This window comes from Alligator mississippiensis, chromosome 1, assembly GCF_030867095.1.
Source record: "Alligator mississippiensis isolate rAllMis1 chromosome 1, rAllMis1, whole genome shotgun sequence".
Taxonomy (NCBI): domain Eukaryota; kingdom Metazoa; phylum Chordata; order Crocodylia; family Alligatoridae; genus Alligator; species Alligator mississippiensis.
This window is the reverse complement of record NC_081824.1, coordinates 447,328,106-447,355,884: the sequence shown is the minus strand read 5'-3', so window position 1 is coordinate 447,355,884 and position 27,779 is coordinate 447,328,106. Positions and strand designations below refer to the sequence as shown.

General features: G+C 45.6%; 1 protein-coding gene across 8 annotated transcripts in view; it reads left to right on the top strand.

Annotated features, from left to right (window-relative positions):
• The window catches only part of AMOTL1 (angiomotin like 1), a 167,987-nt gene that overhangs the window by 91,458 nt on the left and 48,750 nt on the right, over positions 1-27,779 (top strand). For all 8 annotated transcript variants that reach the window (XM_019483640.2, XM_019483639.2, XM_019483642.2 and 5 more), the window contains one exon: positions 24,538-24,826. In XM_019483640.2, the coding sequence (XP_019339185.1) occupies positions 24,538-24,826 (289 nt within the window). The remainder of the gene's footprint in view (positions 1-24,537; positions 24,827-27,779) is intronic.

The window sequence follows — 27,779 nt, the reverse complement described above, 5'->3', positions numbered from 1 at the left end:
AGGATTTTTTTAAATCCACATTTTTGAATGTTTCATGCATATATCAATATTTTCTATTTTCCAGAATATAATTAGCTCTCAATTGACCCCTAACCCTCCTGAGGGCTCACCACATGGTGCCTCTTCTTGTATCAGCAGTGTCACCAGGTGAAGCTGCAATATCATCCTGGATTGTCAGGCCCAGCTCTACATTTTTATATGTCTGTTTGAAAAGTGTTAACTCAGAACATAAATGTTTGATTTTTATGCCTGAAGTGCTGTAGGTAACTGCGCAGATAAACAAGCACAGACAAAAGTGATTGCAAGTATTGCAGTGGTTGTGACATCTGGATGGGATAGAACCCAGTCCTACAAGACTGAGGCTTCAAGTGTCCTTCAGATGGGGGACCTCACTGCTTTACATTCAAGCATATGCCTGCATTGACTGCCTCTGGACTTCCCTGTAGGTGTAGTGAGGCCTGGCAATATAACTTGAATTCCACCAGCTAAACATGTGTTTGGAATACCAGCATTAACTAGCCAGAGCTTGTGTAATTTTCAGTGGGAAATGCTGTTTTTAAGAGCCAAGTGAAAATACTTGTTTATGCTAAGAAACAGCTCTGTGAGAATGGGAAACGCAAGATAATAAGGTCAAGTTTAGGTTATAGTCTCAGGAAGCATGACAGGATTCCAGTTATAATTCCTGATGTTAACAAACACTGCAGACACCAAACAGATTAATCTCCCCATAAAAGGATGATGGCTCAGTTTTTTTATTGCTCTTGAAAAATGCTGATTGCAAAACTAACAAGCCTGTTCTGCTGAGTCTGTTTAAATGCCCTTTGGGCAAAACCTCATGTACTATGCAGCACATCATACTCCAGCATCTGTGGCAGAGCTGTGTTGAATTCTGTAGCAAACGGGGAATTATACAGTTTGCATGCTCCTTGCTGCTCACTGGTGAACAGGTGCTCTTATGAGTAGTCACATTAATTTCAAGAGGCTACATGTGAAGGGGAATTACTTCCCTGTCTAAGGGGCTTATGACCTAACACCATGAAAATGGGACTACTTATACAGTGAGGTAGTGCTCAGCTGCAGGGAGGTACCAGTCCTAAATCCGCAACACAGATTGACAGTTTGGACAGTTCATATGATTTCTCTGCCCTATAGCAGAACACCCCCCCCCCACCCCCCCAGTCAGAGCAGGTATGCAGAAGCAGATTGTGTTTTGGAGGTGGGGACTGGCTAGCAAAGCAGAAAGCCCACTAACCTGGGCTGACCTTTTTGAAAACTTGGCAGATTCATTTAGTTTATTGTATGGGGACTGGAATATTTCCTCATTTACCCTTGTCACTTCTGAGGACTTTATCAAGCTTTTCCAGAGGTTTGTTTAGCCAGTTCCATGGCTGGCACCCATAGGTTGTGACCATGCTTTAGAAACCATCCAGCGGCGTGGAACTGCTCCCTTCCAAATGCAGGTGGCTGCTTTTCATTGCAGAACTGGTCATGAGTATGAAGCCAAGGCATTGTTCCCTCTGCACCCCAGTATTATTTCTTCTTTCTTTTGAAGATTGGCTGCGATATAAAGAAGGGGAATATCTTAGGTCCTTAGGTCATGGGCCCTTTTAAGGAATTCTCAGCCGCTTCGGGTACTGTCCCAATGACATCCGGGCTTCGCTGGGGTTTATTCTGTGCGTGGCTGTTTGTGCTGTGTGACTTGGCACTTTGTATTACATTTTAAGCAGTTGTTGTTGCAGTCGCAGGCACCCATGAACAGGCTGAACTATTTTATTTTTTCAGCTGGAGTGGTTAGAGCTGCATTTGCTTTTACACTTAGGCTTTGTGTGTCCTTCCTTGTGGTATATTTCCCTGCTTTACCTGTGGCAGGTTATGGATCTATGCTTTATAGTTGTGTGGCAGGGTTGCCAGTGTAGTTTTAATAATAGGTTAGCCAAGGTTTTGCTCCAAGTTCTGCCTCAGGCAGGAGGTTGGGCTAGATGACCTCCAGTGGTCCCTTCCAGCCCCACTTTCCTATGATTCCATGATTCCTCTCTGACGTGCTGTTTTCTTGCAATCTGTCTGGCCATCAGGGAGACATTTGAAATGGCAATCCAGCCCTTGCATGAATGCTATACACCTAGTGAACACCATTCTTATTTCGGGCTCTTTTTCTTCTGTGTCTTCTGCTGCAGTCTTCATTGACACAGCAATCGCCTCAGTTCAGAGACATATGCTTAATTAGCCTGTGTCAGTAAATGTTTGGGCATCTTGGACCACACTTCAAATAATCCCTCAGGCAATCAATCGCACAGATCTGCTCCAAATTGACAGGGCTGGCTTAGGCTTTGCAGCAGTGCCTCATTCAGGCTTCTGGGCTTCTCAGGCTGACGATTTCCCTATGTGGATCTGGAAACAGTCTGTTATGACAAAAGATTTTAGTACTGAAAGCCTTTGCAGCCTAGCTGTAATCTTTCATAGTTCATTACCTTTGGCTTCTCTCTTGCAGTGTATGCAGCACAGAGTCTACGTCCCAGAAATCATAGAAGGGAAGAATAGCCTTTTGTGGTATGCAGTATGCTGAGCATCAAGCAATTGCTCTTGTCTTTCAGGACACGGTTCTCTGTCATATTCATTATGAGGAGCCATATCGAGCTCCTATACACATGCACAGAGCCTACTTCGACACACTGGAAATCCTGCGTGTTGGAGCAGACTCAGTTAATAGAGTCTGCTGGAGTATGGAAATAGATGCACTCCAGCATCCTTCCACGTCATGTGTATCAGTGTCGCTGAGCGTCTCTGCACTGAAAAGATGGTGGTAGGTTACTTTGAAAAAAAACATATTCAATGAGCTTTAGTTCAGAGCACCCCACTGCCATTTGCTCAGCATGGGGATGCATGGCGACGCTGATATACATGACGCAAAGGCACTTTTAATTATCACAGTTTACTAATTAAAGCGCCTGGTGCCACATCCTGCAGCATGTGTAAAAATGCCCATTATGTCTAAGCCCAGAATGACTTCGATTACAGTAAAGCTTTAGAGAATTGCCCTCTATTTCAAATTGTTCATTGTTGTTAACATGGATTAATTTTCTGGGGAACCTATCCTTAACTGCTGATTCGTGGCATTTTTATGCTCTTTGGGGGAAAATCTACAGCCAAGGCCAGTTTTGATGGATCAGCAGCCTTTTGCTGATGTGGAAAGGTGCTTGCAAACTATAGTGGAGCAGATCTTCATGAGTTGGATGGACCTCTTCATGGGCCAGGTTCAACCCACAGGCTGTAGGTTACCGACCCCTAGACTAGATTAATAATAGATGAGAATAATTTAGATTAGAATATTTTAAAACATTTTACAGCTTCCCCTAAGAAATTCAGATAAGCTACATCACAGGTGGCCAACCTGTGACATGCCAGAAGTGGCACAGGAAGTCTGTGTCACAGGCAGTCTGTGGGGAAGGACAGGCAGCAAAGTGTCAGGCAGGGCAGGGAGCGCAAAGCAAAGCAGCAGATTGGGCAGGGAGCACTGGATAGGGAACAGAAAGTGGAGTAGCAAATTGACTTGGGGGCACAGGGCAGGAAGCAAAGTAGCAGGTTGAGCAGGGGAAGGGTTTCGGAGTGGCACTCAGGTGCATAATTTGTGGCATACCTTCCAGAAAGGTTGGTTCCTACTGTGTTACATCATTGAGTAGCTTCCAATGGTGAACTGTTTTAGAGCTGTCCTCTAGATCTCTTAAGCAGTTTTCTACTAGCCATGGAGGTGCTAGAGGAGTGGAGAAGATAACTGCTGTTTTTGAGCTCATCTGGAGGACCAGTGTTTTGCTATTAAACAGGAGGTCCTGGAAGTGGGAAGAAAGAGAGAGAGACTACACTCTTTCAGCGGTCATGGCATCCACAGTAAAGGGGGCATGCTGAAGCGGTGGTTGATCTGAAAGTGTGAGGTCCCTTTTTGGATGTGAATCTGGAGGGAAGAACTATACAATTTAGGAATGAAAAAGACCAGTTCGGTCCCCATCCTCCTTATCATCGTGTAAACAGGCTATAGAACCATAAACATTGGCAGGGGACAATCAGGGCAAATGGGGTACCTACAGCTATTTACTATTTTTGCAAATGCCCAGATTTTTTATTGGCCATGTCCTTGTAAGCTTTATTAACTGTTGCCAACCCTCCTGGTTTTTAAACAGTAATAAATATTGGGTCCCTTTTATTAGTTTTATGGGTTTTTTCTTTAAAAGATTAAGCTTTAATGGCTATAAAGTAGACTAGAAATTTTTGTTTCTTAACTGAAAGCTGAGATTCTCACATCATCACATGGCTCCAGGAGTTGGGTTTTTAAGCAGATTATCAAATATCATAAGTCTCCTGGGTTAATCAGGAGACTCATGAAATTTGATAAAAACCCAACTCCTGGAGTCATGTGATGATGTGAGAATCTCAGCTTTCAGTTAAACAAAAATTTCTAGTCTACTTTATAGCCATTAAAGCTTAAACTTTTAAAGGACAAAACCCATAAAACTAATAAAAAGGACCCTAATATTTATTAGTATTTAAAAATATCACAATGTTTAAACCAATTTTGATAGTTTTAGACTTGACTGGTGATTTTTGGATGCTTGGGGTTGGCCAAGTTTCAGTAGACTTTAAGTCCCCCTTTGTTGCTCTGCCAGAGAACAAACATGTAAGAATGGTACCTTTGCTGATTTCCTTAGATGTTTTGATTTATTTATAAAGTATAAGGTTTAGAAGGGACTTTGGGAGTGTCAAGTTTCATGCATTGAATAATGCAATCCATAAGACTTTCATGAATTAACACTTATTCATGATATAAAAATTTTCCAGTGTTGGTCAGTCTTTTACCAGAACCCTTGGTAAGTTGTCCAGTGGTTAATTACCCTCCCTGGTAGAAGATCTACATTTTATTTCTAGTTTAATTTTGTCTTGCTCCCAATTTTCAGCTTTTGGGTCTTGTCATACCTGTCTGCTAAAGCTGAAAAGCCATTTACAATCAATTTTCTTTTCACAAGATATGTACTTGGAGACTGTGACCAAATCTTGCCATAGCCTTTCTTGGATAAGCTGAATAGATTATGCTCCTTAAATCTTTTGCTCTAAGGCATATTTTCCAATCATTCATTAATTTTTCTACATTCTTCTTGTATTGTGGACACCAGAACTGGTTACATTACTCCAGTATCTGGGACAAAAGCAGAGGTAACACTCCACACCTTTCTAATCTAGTCAATATTCTCTTGTTTATACTTTCCTAAATCACTTTAACCTTTTTGGCTATAATGTTGTAGCGGGGAGTTTCTAGTTAGCTGGTTATCCACCATGACTTTCAAATCTTTTTCTGAGTTGCAGTATCTGAAGACAGAGGCCCATCTTATAAGCAGGTCCTATATTAAGTATTCCTAGATATATGACCTTACATTTGGACATAAACACAAGATGCCTAGATGCCATTCCACCTCCAAGTGCCAATTGCATATCTTAGGCAGGTTTTAGGCATCTTGGACTCTAAATGTAATCCTAGTCTACCTTGCTGATGTTTCCGGAAAATGTGCCTCATGTTATGTCTTCATCATTTACCATGAAGAGGTCTGAACCCACATCACCCACTTTTGCAAAACTTATTTAAAATATTTTGGCATCACATAACAATTGGACAAAATGCCTGCAAAGCATTTGGAGCAGAGGCCAGAAGGCAGGACTCCCTCCTTTCCAGAGTCAGGCTCCCTTTTGCTTACTCTCCATCTGACACCTTGACTCCTGTATTTCTTTCTAACCAGTGGCCCGGCTGGTTAGAAAGAACAGACGGTTGGAGGGTTCTTTCAGTCCTGCCTAACCTACACCCTAGCGAGGAGGACATCGTCCTGAAAAACACACGTATTTAAGTCACTTAGGTTGCATTGGACCTAGAACTCAGATCTCCCACTACCTAGGCAAATGCCCTAACCAGTAGGGTATGGGGCAGAAGCTGAGTGAGTCTTCCCCCTGTTCTAAAGGGTGGGTGGAAGTTCAGTCCTGCCCATGTCCTATCGGCTGCTTATAGGCAGGTCCCTGAATGCTCTGGAGGTGCATAAGTGCCCCACTGCCAGAGTGGGGGAGCTTCATGGCCCGGGGTGGACTAGGTTGCTTTCCTGAGGCAAGATGTGATTTTTTTTTTTTTTGGTGATAGTATAAACTGGGGCTTCCATTAGGCAAATAGGATACCAGCCATACTGTTTGTTTGTACCCAGATTAAGAAGTGATGATATTACTCGGTATAAAGGACCTGTCTTCTCCATTATTTACCTCTCCTCTTCAGTCTTTGTCTGAGCTGCAGACTTTATCAGTAGTCATTTTATGTTTTCATCTAGGTCCTGATAAAGTCAAAACCTTGTCCCTGAGGGCCTCCACTGGAAACATACCCCACCAACTTTATGACAAGTCCTTCTTTCTAATTGCATGTTGGGAGCCATCTCCTAGACTGTTTTTAATCCAGTCAACTGATCTCAATCCATTTGTTTTATAGGAAATTGTTGTAATTCTGAAACTAAAGAATGGGGTTGGGATTTTCCTCATGTTCCTTTGAAAAATCTCACCATGAACCTTTTATTTTTCGAATGTACAAGACTATATTTAAATACACAAATTCAGTAGGTGGCTTCCTCCAGTTGCTTGTTCATTAAAAAGAATCACTGCTGTTTTCAGTCAAACTGTTTATATTTACTTTTCAGTAGCATGTCTTTGGCTCCTAAGGAGTGTACCAAGAAGTCTTTTCATCTCCCTGAGGCTCTGTAATAATAAAGTTATTTTGGTAGCTTGGTAAACTCAATGGATGTCACAAGGATGGATCCAATAGGGGCTGAGGGGGTCATCCTAAAGACACAAAATGATCATTTAATTTATAAATTTATTATATAATTATTGGAGGATCATTTTAAATTCATTCCCAACATCGCTGTTGTGGGGAAAGCAGTAGTAGAGAGTCAGGCAGTGAGGGGGCATACAATAGGCAAGTGGTTGGGGAGCAATGAGGGGCAGGCAGCAAGGGGGGAGGTTGTAGTGGGAAGGCAGCATGGAAGCAATGGTGGGGCAAGAAACTTGCCACCTGCTCCCCCACACACTTCCCTCTTGTGCTTGCCCTCCGCTGAAGCCTCTGTCCCCTGTGTGTTCCCCCACAGCCTTGGGCCCTTTCCCCCGTCTCTCCACCTGCCCTACTTCCCTCCTGCCCCCCTGCTGCTTACCTTTGCTCTGGTGACAGTAGTTTTCTGTCTGTGGCACTGAGCATTGAAAAACAAGAAAGTTATGCTGTTAGTTTTCAGAGGATTTGAATTGGTCCCTATTCTATCATTTTTTAACGACAAAAATGATCAAATTTTGGTTTACCAAAACTGTGTTTTCTTCCTCTGTATCAAAATTTCTCATCTGTGTACATTCAGATTTTCAGGAAACTAAAACAGAGTTTGAACAAGAATTTTGATTAAGTAATGATAAAAACATTTCTGAGCATTTTTGCAGGAAGTGAAGATGTCTGATGTTAATTTTTTTTATTTTTGCAAAGTGTCTTGCACTCTAAAAAAAAGGACATTTTTAATGAAAAACTTTTGTGTAGTTTTTAACCCCGTATAGCACAGAGTAAAGGCAGGATGTAAAGCACTGCAAGAAATTCTCTGAGATTTTCTTTCCCGCCTCCACCAAGGGAAATCAAGTCTCCTGACCTTCGGAGCTCAGCAAATGCTAGATTCACTTATTTATTCAGGACTGTTCTTGAGGGACTGGATATAGACTGAACTGATGTCCATATCAAGGGAGTCTTCTTCGTTTTTACAACTGCCGGTTAGCTAATTTCAGCGGTGGTGTTGTAATTCTCACTTCTCACTCCCAGAGTTTACAGTGCGTGGGAGCTCTATAAATAAATAGTAGAACCCAAAAGAACTGGGACAAATGGAAGCAATAAACAGAAAAGTATAAACAGTTCATTTACAGCGCCTTGCATTCTTCTACAAAAGAAGTATCGTAAATCTGCTAGTTTAAGATGGAAAATAGTTTATGAGAACATCTCAAACACCCTGTGCCTGCTCAGGGACTAGAATCTGATTCTGCTCATGCTTCTCTGTGTAAATCTAAGTATTTTGAAACCCATGGAAAATGTCAAACTGGTGCAAAGAGAGGAGTTTTCTGAAGTCTTCAAAGAGCAGTCAGGGCTTGTCTAGAGCAGAAAAGCCCTCCTGCTTTATAGGTGATACAGCTCCCCTGGTTTGGGTGCAGATAATGATATAAAGGTACTTTACTATATCCTCTTGCATACCACACCCCTAAATAAGACACACACTTTGCTTTTGGGAAGGCAGAATGAAGAAAAAAAACGACTTTTCCAGAGTTATGCCTGCATATAGTAGGGACAGCCTAATCTTCAGCTCGCTCTCTCCCTTTCCTACTTTGGCAAAACCTGCAGTTTTAACCCTTTCACAGCTGAATTGCCAGAAGTTCTGGTTGCTCTGCCAGTAACTGAAACTGTAGCTGCTGCTAAAGACTGGGCTCTGTGGGCAGATTAAGGATTTTTAAGACAGCTAAAAATAATCTGTAGGAATGACGTAAGAAAAGAAAGATCAGGAGCATCTAAATTGTAAATTCTTCAGCAACATTGCCAAATAAAGGATAGCTTGGTTAGTGGAAGATCAAGATCATTAAAAGGAGAGTGGTCATTAACATCTGTTGACTGAAGAACAATTAGCAGGAATCAGGTAGTTTCTAATGACCCATGAAATCAATTGTCTCCCTCAGCTCTGCCTGAATAAAAATGCCACTGCTGCTATTCTAAGCAGAAAAAAAATTCCTGTTCAAGATGTGCACCATAATTTTGGAAAGTTAATTTTGAGGAAAATTGCATATGGTACGTCAGTAAATGTCATATATCGACATAATTTTTCATCTGTACCAACAAAAGGCACATTTGTACTGGTATAACTATCCACAATAGGGCTTTTACCAGTATAAAATCAATGAAAGCTTTTATTTCACAAAGAAATATCACACCCCTAACTGAAATACTGTATTTACTCAAATATAAAACACGTTTTTTTCCCCTAGTCAGCATGGGGGAAAAAATCCCCTCGTATATTTGCATACAAGAAAATCTCATTAAATAGGGCTGTGCGAAGCTTCAGGTGCTGATTTGATTTGGAAGAGATTCGGCCTGATTCGGCGGCCAGATCTCCGAATCGGGAGACCAACAAAAAGGTCCGAATTGATTCAAAGCTCTCAGAATTGATTCGGAAAAGATTGGAGAGCTTCAGAGATTTGGGCAGTCCCCGCTTACTGCTGCAGGGAGCTGGACCGAGACTCCATGACATAAATAGGCGGTGAGGGAGGGCTGGAGGCGGGAAGGTGGGAGCACTTGGCAATTATGGAGCAGTGGTGAAATGCATCTGACTACAGATCAAAAGATTGTAGGTTTGATTCCTGCCTGGCTCGTACTGACTAGCGTTTTTGTCTTCAAAAGGAAGCTAGACAGTCACCTAGCCAGGGTCATTTGACCCCAGCATTCTTTCCTGCCCATGGCAGGGGGTTGGACTTGATGATCTGCTTAGGTCCCTTCCAACCGTATCAACTATGAAACTATAAAGGGGACCATGGGGGGCCCCTGCCTGCTCCCCTAGCCCCCCTGAGCACCCTCCAACCCCCGCCCACTCTCCCAGCCCTGTCAATGACTGCCCCCCCCAGCCGCAGTGTCCCGGTGCTTTTAAAAAAAAAAAAAGGCTCTACACCCACCGGCTCCTGCCTGGTGGGGAGCGATCCCCACTGCCCTGCGCTGCATGGGGGACTCTGCCATGAGCCCCCATCCCCTGCTCACTCTCCCCCTCCCCCCACCCCATGGCTGCCCCACCTGGCCCAGCTCCCAGCTCTTTAAAAGAAAAGCCCCACACTCACCTGCTGCTGCAGCAGCCATCAGGGCTTCTGGGTTCTTGTGGCAGAGCTCCCCCATGCAGCGCAGAGTAGCGGGGATTGCCTCCCCCCCACCAGCCAGGCAGGAACCAGTTAATGCGGGGCTTTATTTTTTTTTTTTTTCAAAGAGCCGCGATGCTGGGGCTGGATGGGGCAGCCATTGATGGGGCTGGGAGAACGGGCAGGGGATGGGGCCTATTTGATTTGGAGATTCAGCTGAATCAATTCAGGACAGTGATTGGAATCAACAAATTGAATGACTGTCCCCTGAATTGGCCGAATCCGAAGCAAATACTAGCTGTTTCCCACAGGCCTATTGTCTATCATTAAACTGCTGCCAGAAGTAGCTTGTGCTCAGTAACGGAAACCAACCAGGAAGTTGAGTAAATGCAACCAACACTGATCATGCCTATAAAACACCTGGTACATATTGGGTAAACATACTGATGGTACCTTTTTTTCCCTTTTACTATAAAAATATAAAAAAACTTAAAAATATGCCTCCATCAGTTTACATTGTGTTATAAAAACTATGTCAACTAAAAAGAAAACAAAACAGTAAGGTGTCAAAACTTAAACCATGCTTCCCTCAGCTTCCAAAGCTTTGACAAATAAGACCAGCAAGAAACACTGAATATACGTTATCCAACAATTCCCTCCTTCTAATTCCTATTAATCCAGGGACCTAGACCCTTTTGTTTCTAATACCGCATTATTCCCTGTCCCCTTCCAAGCTCATCTATTAATTCCTGTTACCCCTTGTCCCTTATATGTCTGGACTTATCCCTTATCATGCCTTTCCCTAGCCAGTCCCCAGCCTGTGGCTACAGCTCTGCTGCCTCTCAGGTCTTCTCATCTTTTCATCCTCCTAGATCTCTTTTCCATAAATCCATTGCTTGCTCCTTACCCAGTTCTCTTGTGTCCTGCCAGCAGTACCCCCCAGTTTGCTCAAGGCCAAATGAAAGGTATCTTCTACTTAGAGTTCCAGGTGTTGCAAGACTAGTAAGTTTCTTGCCTTCCACAGTGCTGCACCAAAGCTCACTACAGCTTTCCACACTCTTCCTCTACCCTTCCTCTGGGCCCCTGCCCACACCCTGCACAGAACCACTTCTGGGGTGAGTTGGCTCTCAGCACCCAGCCACTGTAGGAGTTTCTTTGCCTTCCTCCAGGCCATTCTGGCAAACTGACACTCCCACATCAATGCCATGTGCTTTTTTCACTGTGACATGTTTGTCTGGGGCATTTGGCTGTTCTACACTGTCCCCAACTCTAGTGGAGTACTTGTACTGACACAATCCAAAGTACTGGCAGCCAACCAAAGTCCCATTGCTGCTTCTATAAGCTTTTTTCAAACACCCTGTTCCAAATTGTCTGTGCTTCTTCCCCTATGAACCTCCCCTATGAAATTCCTAAGACTGGGAACACAATCTCCTTTTCCCTGACTCAGACTTGATTTTTTTTATGGTCCACCAACTCTATTGTGGCTATTGTCTGCATCCCATACTGATTCACATGTTGTACATTGGCAACATTATTTGGGCTCAGGGCTGTGGGAGTGACCTTTTACATACATTATATTTGTGCAGTAACATCTCTGCATAGTATCGGACAAACCCAGCCCATTTGGTGCAGCACAGATTGATGTACTTCACATAAACAAACAAATGCAGGGGAAGCCCCATCTTTCCATCAGTTTTTCCTTATATAACTTTGTTCTCCTAAACAAGAAGTTCATAGATTCATAGATGTTAGGGTCGGAAGGGACCTCAATAGATCATCAAGTCCGACCCCCTGCATAAGCAGGAAAGAGTGCTGGGTCTAGATGACCCCAGCTAGATACTCGTCTAACCTCCTCTTGAAGACCCCCAGGGTAGGGGAGAGCACCACCTCCCTTGGGAGCCCGTTCCAGACCTTGGCCACTCGGACTGTGAAGAAGTTCTTCCTAATGTCTAGTCTAAATCTGCTCTCTGCTAGCTTGTGGCCATTGTTTCTTGTAACCCCCGGGGGCGCCTTGGTGAATAAATCCTCACCTATTCCCTTCTGTGCCCCCGTGATGAACTTATAGGCAGCCACAAGGTCGCCTCTCAACCTTCTCTTGCGGAGGCTGAAAAGGTCCAGTTTCTCTAGTCTCTCCTCGTAGGGCTTGGTCTGCAGGCCCTTGACCATACGAGTTGCCCTTCTCTGTACCCTCTCCAGGTTATCCGCATCCTTCTTGAAGTGTGGCGCCCAGAATTGCACGCAGTACTCCAACTGCGGTCTGACCAACGCCCTATAGAGGGGAAGTATCACCTCCCTGGACCTATTCGTCATGCATCTGCTGATGCACGATAAAGTGCCATTGGCTTTTCTGATGGCTTCGTCACACTGCCGGCTCATGTTCATCTTGGAGTCCACAAGGACTCCAAGATCCCTTTCCACCTCTGTGCCACCCAGCAGGTCATTCCCTAGGCTGTAGGTGTGCTGGACATTTTTCCTCCCTAGGTGCAGCACTTTGCATTTCTCCTTGTTGAACTGCATCCTGTTGTTTTCTGCCCACTTGTGCAACCTATCCAGGTCTGCCTGCAGCTGTTCCCTGCCCTCCGGCGTGTCCACTTCTCCCCATAGCTTTGTGTCATCTGCAAACTTGGACAGAGTACACTTCACTCCCTCGTCCAAGTCGCTGATGAAGACATTAAAGAGTATCGGTCCAAGGACCGAACCCTGCGGGACCCCACTGCCCACACCCTTCCAGGTCGAGACCGACCCATCCACCACGACTCTTTGGGTGCGACCCTCTAGCCAATTCGCCACCCACCGGACTGTGCAGTCATCCACATCACAGCCTCTTAACTTGTTCACCAGTATGGGGTGGGATACCGTATCGAAGGCCTTCCTGAAGTCTAAGTATACAACATCCACCCCTCCTCCTGTGTCCAGGCGTTTTGTAACCTGGTCATAGAAAGAGACTAGATTGGTCAGGCACGATCTGCCCGCCACAAACCCGTGCTGGTTTCCCCTCAGCATAATTTGCCCTGCCGGACTCTCACAAATGTGAGCCTTGATAATTTTTTCAAAGACTTTACCAAGGATGGAGGTGAGACTGAAGGGCCTATAGTTGCCCGGGTCCTCCTTCCTCCCCTTTTTGAAAATGGGGACCACGTTAACCCTTTTCCAGTCCTCCGGGACTTGGCCCGTGCGCCACGAGCATTCTAATATTCCCGCCAGTGGCTCTGCAATGATGTCGGCCAGTGCCTTCGGCACCCTCGGATGGAGCCCATCCGGGTCTGCTGACTTAAAGGCATCCAGTTCTTCCAAGTGACTCTGCACCACCTCAGGATCTACGCATGGAAGTCTGGCGCCTTGCTGCTGCCTCTCTACAACCCCAGTGAGAGACTTGTCGTGCCCCTCACTTAGGAACACTGAGGCGAAGAACTCGTTGAGGAGTTCAGCCTTGTCCCCCCTATCTGTCACCAATTGTTTCTGCCCATTTAGCAGGGGTCCTATTCCTCCCTGGGCCTTCCTTTTACTCCCAATATATCTAAAAAACAATTTCTTGTTGTCCTTTACTTGGGTTGCCATCCTCAGCTCCATGGTAGCTTTGGCCCGCCTAACTGCCTCCCTGCAAGCTCGAGCAGAGGAGGTATATTCATCTTTAGTGATCTCACCCTGTTTCCACTTTTTATGTGCTCCCCTTTTGGCCCTTAGGCTGCCCTGAATTTCTGTGGTCAGCCATGGAAGCCTCCTGGCCCCTTTCCCTCTTTTGCCTCGCTCGGGGATCGTCTTGCTTTGTGCCCGAAGGATCGTTTCCTTTAGGCACAGCCACCCTTCTTGGGCTCCCATCCCTTCAAAACTCCTACTCTGCAGTGCTTCCTTGACTAATCGCCTGAGTGCAATGAGATCAGCTTTCCTAAAGTCTAGCACTTTCACCCTACTAGTTACCTTACCCACTCGCCGTCTTATGTTGAATTCTATTATAAGGTGATCACTGTCTCCCAGATAGCTACCGATCTGGAGGTCCCCTATCATGTCATCCCCTGTTGCCAATACCAGATCCAGTATGGCATTCCCCCTAGTGGGACCATGCACCTCCTGTGTCAGGTGGAGGTCCTGTACACAGGTTAGAAACCTGCGTGAGCGACGGGACCTTGCTGTCTGCGTCTCCCAGCAGATGTCCGGGTAGTTTAGGTCCCCCATGACTACTGCCTCTTCAGCTTTTATGGTCTCCGAGAGTTGCCTCAGGAGCCCCGCATCTATTTCTTCCCCTTGGTGTGGGGGTCTGTAGCAGACCCCTACCACCAAATCCCTTTCTCCTTGCCCCCCATGTAGCCTAACCCTCAATCCTTCTACTTCCTCAACCTCGGATTCTGTCTTGATGAGGGTTGATGTATACTGCTCACTGACATAAAGGGCAACCCCCCCCCCCCCCTTTCTTCCCCGACCTGTCCTTTCTATACAATCTATAGCCCTCAATATGTACCGCCCAGTCATGGGATGAATCCCACCAGGTCTCTGTTAGCCCCACTAAGTCATAGGTGTTTAGTGCAAGCAGGAGCACTAGTTCATCCTGCTTGTTCCCCATGCTCCTAGCATTAGTATATAGGCACTTGAGCCCTGTGACTGGTGCCTTTGCTGCCCCCCCGCTCTGAGTCCCAAGGGGCCCATTGTTCCTTACCTTCTTGTTTCTTACCTGTTCTGTAGTGCTGGCCTCCCCATGGCTTTCAGGTTCCCAATGTTCTCCTTCTTCAGGCTGGGCTGTCCTTGTGGGTGCCACATGGTTTGGTGGTCCACAGCTTCCCCTGCCCTCGTACTCCCCTCCCCCGATGAGCCTAGTTTAAAGCCCGCCGGAGGAGATCCGCCAATCTAGTAGAAAACACATGCTTACCTTTGGGGGACAGGTGAAGCCCATCCCAGTTGAGCATGTCCCTCATCGTGATGTGCGGGTCATTGTCCAGGAAGCCGAAGCCTGCCTCGAGACACCACTGCCGAAGCCGCCAGTTGGTCTCTCTGATGCAGTTCTCCTGCCGTCTTCCTCGTCCGGTCACTGGTAGGATGGAAGAGAAAACCACCTGGGCACCGAACTCCTTCAGCACGCCACCCAGAGCACAGTAGTCCACCATCAGGTGATCGGGGGTTCTCCTGGCCGCATCATTAGTACCCACATGGACTAGGCCCATGGGGTAATAATCAGTGGGCTTGATCCTGGCCTGGATTACCTCCGTCACATCCCGAATCTTTGCTCCAGGGAGGCAGCATACCTCTCGTGCCGAGGGGTCCTGGCGACAGATGGGTCCTTCCGTACCTCTCAGGATGGAGTCTCCTATGACGAGCACTCGTCGCCTCCTCCTCTGGGTCCTCGTGGATCTCTGGATCTGTTTGGAGTGTGAAGAACGTGGTGTTTCTTCTTGCTCAAGGGTTTTCTCCTCCCCTTCCATCTCCTGCAGGGTCGCCAGGCCCTCGTACCTGTTCACCAGTCGGACTGGAGAAGCTGGCACCGGTTCGCTGCGTGCTGCTCCGGTCCTGGCTGTGACTGTCTGCCACTCTGCTGTGGAGGGTATTCCCCGGGGTGCTTCTTCCTTTGGTGCCTGGGCCTGCAGGGAAAGGAAATAACTATCAATTTCATCCTCCGCCTCCCTGATCCCCCTCAGCCTGCTAACCTCCTCCCGGAGCTCCCTCACCTGCGCCTCCAGAGCCCTAAGACGGGCACCTGCTGGACAGGTGTGGGGGCCCCCAATCTCTGCCCCCCCACACATTTCTCAAAGTTCTCAAAGTTTTTCTTATTGTGTATCCTCTTCCAGATTTACCAGCTGCCCATGTACCCCTACCAGCATATGTTTTATATTTTAACCCCTTAAGTGCCAATTATTATTATAATGCAAATTAAATCTGCTGTTACACCATTTTTCCTGTCTACCCCCTAGCAATGCCTTGCCCCAGAGGTACACATACCACAATTTGGGAACTTCCTTTCACCATGTCCATTGCAGGCAACAAACTTTGTATTTTGCTTTCCTCTAAGAACTTTACCCTTAATGTTGTATCCCAGCCTCCCCTACTGAGTCTGCCCAGAATAATACCTGGGCTCTCCCAGTCCCAGTCCATACCCTGAGTCTTGGACCTTGTCTGCATTTTCCTCTTTCACAGTTCCTCAGTAGCCAAAATCTTGTATCCTCCTCCTCTTCAGTGAATTCTGCATAAATGTTAATTGTGACTACTCTTTCTCCCATGTCCTTGGAAGCCCCAGAATTAAAATGTGCCAGGATGGGGTCTTCCCAGTGTTCCTTTCAGGATTCATCCTGAAACATTACCTCCCAGTCTAAGTTGCTCAGCATCTGGATTAGGCAATTCATATCAAGTGCCCAAACCTTCATCATCCCTTGCAGTATCAGTCTGCTGAAATCTAGCTGGGTCATCTTTAGCTTCAAGACACCCAAGCAAAAACCTTGCCTTGTGGAGATCATCACACAGCTTCTTTCTTCTGCAAGCTCTCATCCATTGTCCTCTACCAGGTTTAGCCTGTCCTCTCTCTTTCCTTGCCATCATTCCAAACATTGTTGCTGTCCTTGCCACCACTGCTGCTCCAGCTGCCACCAATCCCTTCTAAACCTTCAGCCAGACTAGGCCATCATCCTGATCTTTGTTCCACAGCCTGAAATGCAAATCTACCAGGTCAGGTTATGCAACACATCTGAATAAGTTGTACCCAAAAAGTCCTCCTCAGGGCTGACTCTTTTTCAACTTGTAGTGAACCATTACCTTGAGCAGACAAGGTTCCTTGGGTGAATTTGATATCTTTTATTAGACCAACCCAAATGGTTGGAGAATAGTTATTAAGCAAGCTTTCGGGTTCAAAAACCCTTCCCCTTGAGTACATTTCAGATTCCTCTTCACTCTCACACCTGAGCATCACCTTTCTTTCCCATTTTCAGTTATTCCTGTTTCTTCATCAGCCTTAAATGTCTGGCAAACATCAAACATCTATGTAGGTGAGAGACTCTTTCACCCCCTTTCTCAGCCTGTCACATGTGATTAGTGTGGCCCCTTCCTCCATGAGGTGGACCCAGACCAAGAAGTCCCGTGTCTTATCTGCGTATACATTTTTGAAGGATCCCAGGACTCATGACAAGTACACCCAGTTCTAGTCATGAGCGAGAGGCTAATTAGCACGTGGATCCTTTGTGGGGGGGATATCTGGAGTACACACATACTGAGTAGTGCTGAGCTGCAGGGTCATGGCTTGTAAAGCTGTTGATTCTTGCAAGTCCAGTGAGCTCCATGATAAATCATGAGCCTTTTGGCTTTGGACTAGTATAATGCATAGTTTGTACACTAAAAGCTTTGTTATCCAGCACCCATGGGGAATGGATGGTGCCAGATAACAAAATACATCAGTTAACTGAGCGACCCGAACAGACATCTTTGCCTGTTCGGGCAGCTGTCTGTCCTGCCGCGTCTGGGGTGTCACTGCCCCTCCTGCCACATTGGTGCCCCTCCTGTGGGCCCCGTGGGCCCTGAGGGACAGGGAGGGGGGACCCGCACAGGCTGCTATGCCCCGGGCCGTTGGGGCTTGACAGCGCAGGCTGCTTTACCCCGGGCCGTGGGGGCTCCGCAAAACCAGAAGTGCCACGGTGGGCACTTCCAGTTTCACTTTTCCCTTACAAGCCCTTACAAACCGGCATGCCGGTTAACAGAATATGCTGGCTTGTAATGTGCTGAATAACTTAGCTTTTACTGTACTATGTATAAGTAGGTAGAAAAGTGTTGCTCAAAGTGTGCTCGTGGAGTACATGTTCTCAAACTTGCAGCAATTTTCCATATATAGAATCTAATTATTGGGAGATCATCTTATATTTGAGTAAATATGGTGATTATCTTGATAAAAACTTAAATTAGGCCACCCAGTACATAAGTCAGTAACATTCTGTTTCTAAACATTTGACATAAACTGTTATGCTGCATATTATATTTCCTTGGACAACCCAGTATCATTAAACTTTTTTGTTATTTTCTTGATTCTAGCAGTTTTTTATTGTTACCTTTTTTGGAGCAGAATTATTTAAGTTCCCGAAAAAGTACAGGGCAAAAAGGGGTTTCTGTGAGGTTTCAGGGGACTGAGTGAAGATGAAACTGAAGACAGAAATGACAATTTTCACTTATCTGGCCCCTGAAAGTACTCTACAGCCATGACCAAACAGAAATGCATAGCTGCAAAGCACTTTAAAAGGGCCTGATCCTGCAAAAAATCTGAACCCTCATTGTATGAGAATTCAGATGAAACATAGAACATAGAAACATAGACAATTAGGTTTGGAAGGGACCTCAGAAGGTCATCTAGTCCAACCCCCTGCTCAAAGCAGAATCATTCCCAGCTAGGGCTTTGTCTAGCCAGGTCTTAAAAACCTCTAAGGATGGAGATTCCACCACCTCTCTAGGTAACCCATTCCAGTGCTTCACCATTGGAAAACATAGCGTCTTCAGTAACTTGTGTCTGCCCTACCTCCCAGCCTTGGAGCTGTTTCAGAATGGGAGTGGGGAAAGGGAGCAGAGGGTGTTCGATCTGGGTTTTGTCAGCTGGTGCTGGCTGGGGAACCCCTAAAAGGAGCACCTTCTGCTCCTTTCCCTCCTCCCATTATGAAAACAGTGCTCGGCTGGGAGGGAGGAGGGGCTGTTACTTGGTGGAAACTGACTGCAGGCTTGCAACTGAATTCTTCCCCATGCTCCAACCCAACAGTGAACTTCTGTTTGGTCCAGGGGTTTGTTGCAAGTCAGAACACTTCCTGCAAAGTGTTGCGAGTTGAAGTGGGGAGCTGCTCTTCTGTCTGAGACAGATCTTCAGTTGCTGTAAAACAGCATACACCTGGGAGAGTGTAGATAATAGTTAGTGGTTATGGGATAAACATGTAAATGTATGTGCTAAATGACCAGTAGTGATATTCTTAACAATGTCAACACTTGCACTAATCGCTGTTCAGAGTCACAGATAGTAGCCCTTGGAGAGATCACTAAAGCTGTTTAACTTTCTCAGAGGTATTATTTCAGGGTGTCTGCAGGCTTTGGAAGTTCATCCTGCATCAGCTTAAACCTGGTTCATATTTTTTCAGTTATCTTCCCAACTATGGGAGATGAATGCTACAAATGTCATGGCTGCAATTACAAGTGACACCAAGAACTGTAACCAGGTACAGTATCTGAGAGCAGGACTGGCTTCATAAGCTGTCTGTCTTAGAGACTGATTAAAATCTATGGAAAATTCTGATCCAATGGTCTCCCGCCTTCATATGCTTTGAGAAATTTGATAAGGATACCTCTTGTACAAGCATGTAAAATAAGTGAGATCAGAATTTGATCTGTGGTTCCTGCATTCAGGGACCAACAGACCAACATCTGAAGGGTCACACTGCTCATGTCATAACATGCCAATTCACTACAGATAGATCCACTCTCAACAGCGCTGTATAAGAATTAATAAATGGAGACACAGTAGAACCTCACCACTTCTCCGAGTTAGATTCCTTACCTTCTTCCAGTGATGAGGACTTGAGAATGGGTCTGACTGGTTGGGGCTTTATAGAGCCCCAGCAAACAGTTTCATGGGACCACTGAGTTGCTCCATTTGCTACTGTATTTAAAAGGGCAGCACCTCTTCAGTCAGTTCTGCAGGACCCCAAATGAGCTCTGACCAAGCGGAGAAGCCGCACCCTTTGAAGGAAGTCTCAGCAAATTGCTGAGTGGATCATCCTTAATTTGGCAACAGTACAAATTAAGCAGGTTGCAAACCACCTGGATTCAAAGGATCTGGGTTCTGCTGTATGGAAAGGTTCTGGCCAGCAGCACACATGGTCACATGCACACTGTTCCTTTCTTTGATTAATGAGATAACCAATATGAGTGTTTCACCTGTGATGCTGACCCTTCCACATAAGAGAGCAGCAGACATTGTGTGCATAGTCTTTCCTTTCCATTGTCATTAGTACTGGCTGTATCTACATGAGTGGCAGACTGTGCAGTTGTTACTGTGCAGTCATTTAGTACTTGCATAATCAAGTACTAAATGAGTGAGCACAAACCAGCTTTACTGTGCAGTAATGTTCCTGCATGGGTTTATTCTGATGCTGCTGCTCAGTAGCAATGAGCTACTGTGCAGTAGCTCATTACTACTGTTCATTAGTGTTGCATCACTGTTAGTGCTCCCCAGTGCTGCTGCTGCACAGTAGTGTCTTATGTAGACAGGGCCATTGAGAAGCTTTGCTGTAATGTCCTACCAGTTAGATAGCATTAATGCTATAGCCTTGCAAGGGAATTCCCGTTTTCTGGCCACTGGTGTGTTCAACTACTATTGTTTTTGCTTGTCCTTGCTTCTGTGAATTCCTTTTCCCTTGCTGACCTTGCTTTAGTATTGTGTATGATGTCATATGTGTGACATGGCATGTGGTGTGAGGGAGCCAGGAATAAGGAGTTTCTGCCAGCGGCGGAGCGGAAAAATAGTATAACAATGCAAGGCAACCTGTTTCCTGACTTGACTTGTTTGGTTCAACACTCTTTTCCCAGCTGTGAGTCACATTTTCACAGTAACTTAATCATTAGTGAATTAGAAAATGTGTAAGAAATACTTAATTAAAAAACCACTACCAGGATGATGTATTCAACAAAGTAGTAGCCTTGTGAGTATACTGTGCAAGTTTCCTTCCTGCCCGTTCCCATCCCTCTGTGTACCACTGAATAAAATCTCTCAAACAGGGCTGGTTTTAGAGAAAATGGTGCCCTGGGTGAACTTACATTTTGATGCCCTTTCTTTGAGTTTAAATATGTAGTAGTGTTAGTTGAAGTGTCAGAAATAAAGCTGTGGGGAGGAGTGGCTCCTGGGCTGGATCAGAAGACTTGCTTCCATGCCAGCAAGCACCTCTGCTGCTGTGTGGGAGCAAGGCAGGCAGACTGGAGCAGGTGCCACCCTGCCTGCATGTGCCCAGCCTGGCTTGGTTCTTCCTCAGCCTGCCCTCTGGCTGGAGGGGGAGGGTGAGCTGGGCTGGGTACTGCTAGTATGCTTTCAAAGTGTGCAAGTGACTCAGGATTCCATTTGGACTTGGGTACCTAAGTCACTTAGGTGACTGGAATTTGTATTTCACATTTTTAGGGAGCATAAATAGATGTAGCTCCATTGAAGACAGTAGAGGTTTACCAATTTATGTTACCTGCCCAGGGGGTGGTGCAGGTGCGAAGGCACAGGGTGGACAGCTTGGAGGTTGCAAATTCAAGGCCATGGCAGTAGCACCCACAGCATGGCCCTGTCAGATTCCAGTGAATCTGTAAATTTTGCTAAAATACCTTGTCACAAGGACATAAAAAAGGAAAAAGACCACCTGGCCCCATGTGTGTCATTAGAGGGTTGTCAAGCTTCTCTATGGTGTGTATCATCTTTTCAGAGAGAGAGAGAGAGAGAGAGAGAGAGAGAGTTTCATGGGCATCTCTCCTCCCATTCTCAACTGCAGGATGCCATTTGCATCCACTCACAGTTCAACACATCATCACTCCTCTTCCAGCCCTGATGACATGGCATCTCTAAAGCAGTTGCAACAATTTTCATGTGGAATCTGCCGTTAGAAAAGCATTTAGTGTATTTTTAGTTTCGTTTCATGGAATACAGTGCCATGAGACCAGCCAACTCCTCACAGAGCTCCACACTTTTCATAGGACTGAGCTTTTGACACAAGTTACATGGACAAGAGATAGTTGTGAGCTGGCAAACAAGCCTCCTGCCTAGTCATAGTTACTAGACAGTGGTAAGATTTGTACTACAGAGACCTATGCTTTCAAAACCATTCAGTGTTGATCCAGTTCTGCTCTCATTGAAATGAGTGATAGACTAATTTCAGCAGGTGCATCTACACGTGCTTTACTGTGAAGTTGACTAATTAGCTCCACAGTAAAGCATCATTGCCTATATGTGTGTCTCAACTGGGGTGCAGTAAATAAATTAACTCCACTGTAAGATAGTACTGTCCAGGACAAGTACTATCCCATGGCAGTCATTAAGTGCACTGCAGCGCACATGTTGATTGTGACCAGGGCTGACTGGGGCATGAGGGTGCTACAGTGCTGGGCATAGGCGGCAGAAGGGGGGCATTAATGGGGCTAACCTCGCCAAACACGGGGCAGTGGTAGGGCCGCAAGGCAGCCCGGCCACGGACTTCTGGCGGCTGTAGCAAGGGTGGGAAGGGAGTGGGAGTGGGGCTGGGGTGCAGAATGGCGTCGCGAGCGACTTATCTGGGGGGTGCCCGGCATGGGGAGGGGGTGGTGGCTCCTGCTGCTGTGCACAATCTGGGAGGGCATGGGGGGCATGTGCTCCTGGATCTGTGCCAGGGGAGGTGGGCTGCCGCTGCGGGCTGGGGCCAGGGCTAAGCTGGACTCTTCCTGGTGTGGGGTGGGAGGCTGGGCCAGGCTGCAGTTGAGGCAGGCAGTAGCAGTGCTGGAAGCGTGAGATATTTAGCCACCCTAAAATTCACCATAGCTCCCCCAACCCCCTTCCCAGCACCAGCACCGCCCACCTTGAGTGCACTGTGGCCCAACCCCCTGCCTGGAAAAGCCTGGCTTAGTACCAGGCCAGGCCGAAGCTGCAGCCTGCCTCCTCCCAGGCAGAACTGGGGGCACATGTCCACCATGCCCTCCTAGGGTGCACACAGCGGCGAGAGCTGTCACCCTCTCCCTGTGCCAGGTGCCCCCAGACAAGCCGCTTGTGGTTCCATCCCATGCCCCATTTGAGGGCTCTGAGTGTGCGTGCATGTGTGCTCAGCTCCTGCCAAATAATTTTTTCTCCCTCCACCTAACCCTAGCCTTAACCCTGCTGCCTAGCTCCATGCTGTTGCACCCTCATGCCCCAGCTGCTCTGCTGCCCAGTGCCACCACCTGGAGCCTCGGGCTGGCCCCCTGGGCCCTCTGCCAGTCCAGGGCTGCTCCGTGTGGTCTTGGGTGCATGTATAAACACTGCACTTAGGAGAAATAAAACTCCGGCATAAACTACGCTGAAGTTTATTACTCTGTACTAATTGATGTGTAGATGCACCCAGTGAGAGCAGATCTAGGCTGGAAAGAGCTTTTGGATACTCCACCATGCACTATAGAATACAGTATGTAAACAGCAATAAAATTTGTTATGTATTTATAATGAACTGTGCTGTATAAGTAATACTATTGATAGATTTCAAGGCCAAAAGGGATAATTACAATATTTTTGTCTGATTTCTAGCATCAGACAGGGCACAAAAATAAACACAGGGAACAATGGTTTTTGCTTTGAGCTTAGTAACTTGGGGTTAAACTAGAATTCACTTTTTAGGATGAGCAGGCTGTCTTGATTGAGAGACTTCAGGCTATGGAGAGGGTCTAGTCAGAGAAGGAGAAAACTGTAGTGGTTAGGATACTGTTAGGACTTCAGACAGCCCAGGTGCAGTCCTCTCCTCTGCCACAGACTTTGTGTGTCCTTGGGCGAATCACTTAGTGTATATCAACCCTACTTAGTGGTGTAATGGTTTAACTGTGCAAATGAATTTATCACAACAAATTCTTAGTAGTGTGAGTTACCATATGTAGAATGACAGGCTCCCACAGTCAGATTGCTTCTGCTACCCAGGTTAACTTGCTTAGAACTGGCTCCAGTGTCTTGACACATCACTGAATTGTGTAATATATTCATACCCTTTGCTTCAGTTGCTCATCTGTAAAATGGAGATAACAGTATGTCTTGCCTCTTAAGGTAGTTGTGAGGGTAGGTATATTGAAGACCTTGAGGTGCTCAAGATACTACAGGAGTGGTGGCCAAGTAAGGACCTAAGACACAATTATCCTTCCTGTTAAAAATTTGCTCCTTATATCCATTCTGGATTTGTCTGGCTTGCCCTCCACACATTGGATCTAGATAGGCCTTTATCCACCATCTCCTATCAGAATATACATTCACATGTAGGTACTTACAGACCATGACCAAGTCTCTTCTTAACCTTGCTTGCAGTAAGATCAGCAGGTGTTTAATGCGCCTGTGCATAACTCATCTATTCATACCCTTGACTGAGTATCATAATGAGGTCTTGTAACATAGGCTGCCTTTGATGATTTGAGATAATTGATCACGGTTGTCCAGCCAGCAGTTTTGCAGCAGCTGTAGCTATTTCACTCACTTCACTTCCTCTTAGCTTCTAACTCAGCCTATCAGCATTCTGCTCACCCACTCACTCCAGGCAGGGAATGGTTTTTGAAGGGTGAGTAATATATTGCTTGTTTGTCATAAGCATCCATCTCCCAATGCTCCTGGATGATGTTGTGAGGAGGGGAGAGGCTTTCTGAGCTCTGTAACACTAGTTGTTGCATCTAAACAAGGACAGGGTTTGGGGATGGATGTGTCTGCATGGTTTTAGAGAGCCAGATAAATCAATCCTTGCCAAGAGCAGGTGAGTGGACAAGTTACCTTGATTGCTGTTGTTGTATCTGATTTATGGTAATGCAAGAGGCTAAGATTCAGGTCCCCATTGTTAAGGATGTATGGGGTAAAGATATTCCTTATCCCAAAGACGGCGAAGTCTTGAGAAGTGGTTGATTTTCAGGACAGTTTTGCCAAGTCAATGTTATTCTCTTCTACATTTGCTTTTCATGTAGCCGACAATGCCAAGCCCCGTTTCCACCTGTGCCGGCACAACAGCACAGCCCAATGTCCTCCCAGGCATCTTCCGTGACTGGCCCACTGCATTCAGCCTCCCTGACTCCACTCTCCGCAGCCGGAGCCGTTCAGCCTCCACCAGCAACACCGCCCAGCCAGCAGCTCACGCCCGATGCATTTGCCATTGTGGAACGTGCACAGCAAATGGTGGAGATGCTATCAGAGGAGAACCACGTTCTACGGCAGGAGCTGGAAGGATACTATGAGAAGGCAGACAAACTCCAGAAGGTAGGTGGAGCGTACTCTCAGGGTGTAAAATAGGCAAGACCCTTCTGCACTATGTGTAAAGAGGAACAGGTAGTGGCAACAATGGGGAAGAACAGCTTATTTACACAACAGAGCTACTGCCGTGACAGCTTTGTCAGCATGTCTGCTGGTAGAGAACCCTGGCAGAGATAATGCATGTGCTGGCTGAAGGTGTTTTTGGCTATCGTAGCTATAGCTGAACAGCACAGGCTAAGCCAGAAGAGCCCCTTTTTCTGTTAGGACAGCTGCATCCACACTTAGCCAGCAAAACTTTGGAGTGCGGCTCAAACCCTCCGTAACCCTTAAACTGAGTCCCTCAAACTGCTTAACGCAGCCTGTGGTTCCCTGTGTCATCATTACTCAGCCCCTCTGTACATCCTCCCTAGACACAAGACAAAGAAGGCCGTGCAGACTCCTTCATCACAAAGACAGAAGGCTTGTCAGATTTCCTTTTGTTGGAAACATCATCTTTCACTTTGCACATATTATCTTAATGCCAATCTTAGGGAACCCCCCCTTCAGTAGTCTTCTTGTTAGGTTGCAGAATCTGAATTTAGGGTATTCTTAAGCCAGCACCTAGTTACAAATGTAGCATAATCAGTAGCACATTGCACAAAATATATGTAGTAATTATAACAAAATATGTCTAGTGTTGTATTTCATATTTGAGTAGATTTGCAATAAGCCCACTCTTTTAATAGAAAAATAATATGCTGGAGCCGAGGGTTGACTGATGTTTCGGGATTTGGTTTCACATGTTTTTAAACTACACTACACTATACTACACTACACTAAACAAAAAAATCTTCTAGAATCAGATCCCAGTTGTCAGACATCTGTATCAGCAGCCTGATTTTTAGAGGTGATTTCAAAGACCCCAATATGGATTTAGATCTGTAAACCTAGGCTCCCCAGTTTGAACGTGTTGGCTTTAACTCCTGGCTCTCACATCATACGTAAAATAATAAAACAGTGCCTTTGCTGAGACATCTTTTATAGGGATGTTTTTGTCATATTTTCAGTGTGCCCTGCAAAGTGAATGAGGCTCTTCAGTAGGAAAGATAAGTGTGTAACTAACTGCCTAAAGCAACAGAACAACAATAGGAGATAACAGAAAAACAGAGAATTGAGGGAAGCTGGTGCTCTTTAAAAATCAGAGTCACTGCCAAAAATGGGAACTTTAGGGTATCTCTTCTCCAGGATAATATCTGGCGGCTTATCACGGCTAGAATTTTGAGGACTTTTTTAGTAACTTGAGTCCTGGAGTTTGAGCATATTTGCACATAAAGGGTTACGTGCAAAGGCAAGAGCCACCGTTCTGTGCATATGCATAAATGATGAACAAGCATGAGCAGCATATACAAATGCAGTGACTAGGCATGCAAAGCCAGGGGGTTATCCAAAACTTTACACTCTCAACTGCAACTTGCCCTCCAATCTCTGCTGTGGGCTCTGACAGATTTGTAATTGGGATCTGACAAGTTTCATCAGCCACTGTCAGGATAGAAATAGATATCGACTTTGTGCCACCATAAACATTTTTATGGCAGCACAAAGTGAAAACAAAAAGACATCCATGCCTTTTGTCATGCCACAGATGTGCAAATTTATGGCTGTGACAAAAGCTAGTATTAATTTGAGCTGCCATTTTGAAGTGGATATTTGTTTGTTTTAAGGTGGGAAAGTGTGGGCAGCATGGACCTACCTGCACTATCCAGCCACCCTAAATAGGTGCTCTTAGGGCTTCAGGGTCTGATCTTGAGCACCCCTAGAATTCCTGGGAGAGAATTCTGTTTATAGCCTCAGTGATTGGATCCTGGGATGGATGGGCCATTGGTCTGACCCAGAATGGCACTTATGTTGTTACATTCATTGGTCATTCATCTAAAAGGGCTCTTTTCTTACCCATTTGGATGCAATTCACAGACAGTGTCAATCTAAATTATTTCTGGGGATGAGGGAGAGCTGTGGGTCTTCAGCAGCTCTACAAATTAATCTAGTCCCATAGAAGCCTATCTCACATAGTTGAAGCGATGACAAACTTTAAAAAAAGACATGGACCTTGCTTTGTATTATTGAAGTGAAAAAGCTATATATTTTTTTCTAAGGAAAATATGAATTTATGAAACAAAGCAACAATATGAGTAGCAACCTCCCCACCACTCTTATTTATAGTACAGAATAGAACAAAATAGGATAAAAATAGTGGGGAAAGAAAAACAGACTGTCCATGATATATACAACTCCTTGTTAAGAACAGATTGTCCCCCAAGTGGTATCAAATTCTACACCATACTTGAATAGATAGTTAGCAGTGAGTTACAAGGTAGTGATTAATCCCAGTGTTGTTTGAAATGTTGTCTCATTTTTATAAATGAGCTGTTATCTTTTTTATATCTCTTTTTTAGCTTATTTGTTCATTGCCTTTTCTTTTTTGGTCGAGAGTGTTACCTCTTTGAAGCTTAATTATCAGGTTGGCATGGTTTCTATCAGTGTCTCATCATGTAGGTTGTTTGAGTGGGTTGGCACTAGAAACTCAAGGGACAGAAGGGATTGGGTTTTTTGTGAAGGAAATTGCAGTGCTGCTGAGAAACATGAGCGTCATTTACTGGTGTTCCTCTCCTCCCACTTTATCATGTTTAAACAAGAGTGGCTTTGATGAAAGTCCTCATTTTATCCTAGAGCAAGCCTGCTTTTGCCAATACAGCTAGACTGGGCAAGGAGCTTATGTGGTGGAGGGCATTTTGAAAAATGATGGTGTTTAGAGCACAGGATAAAAGTCTCACTTGCTCTATGTAACTGTATTGATCAGATCTAATAAGCTGTTAAACTACCAGGATGTGATAGTACATTAATGTCATTGCAGTAGGAACTTTATGGAACAAGGGTGCTCAACCCCTGGACCATGGGCAAGATCTGGCCTGTGGAGCCATGT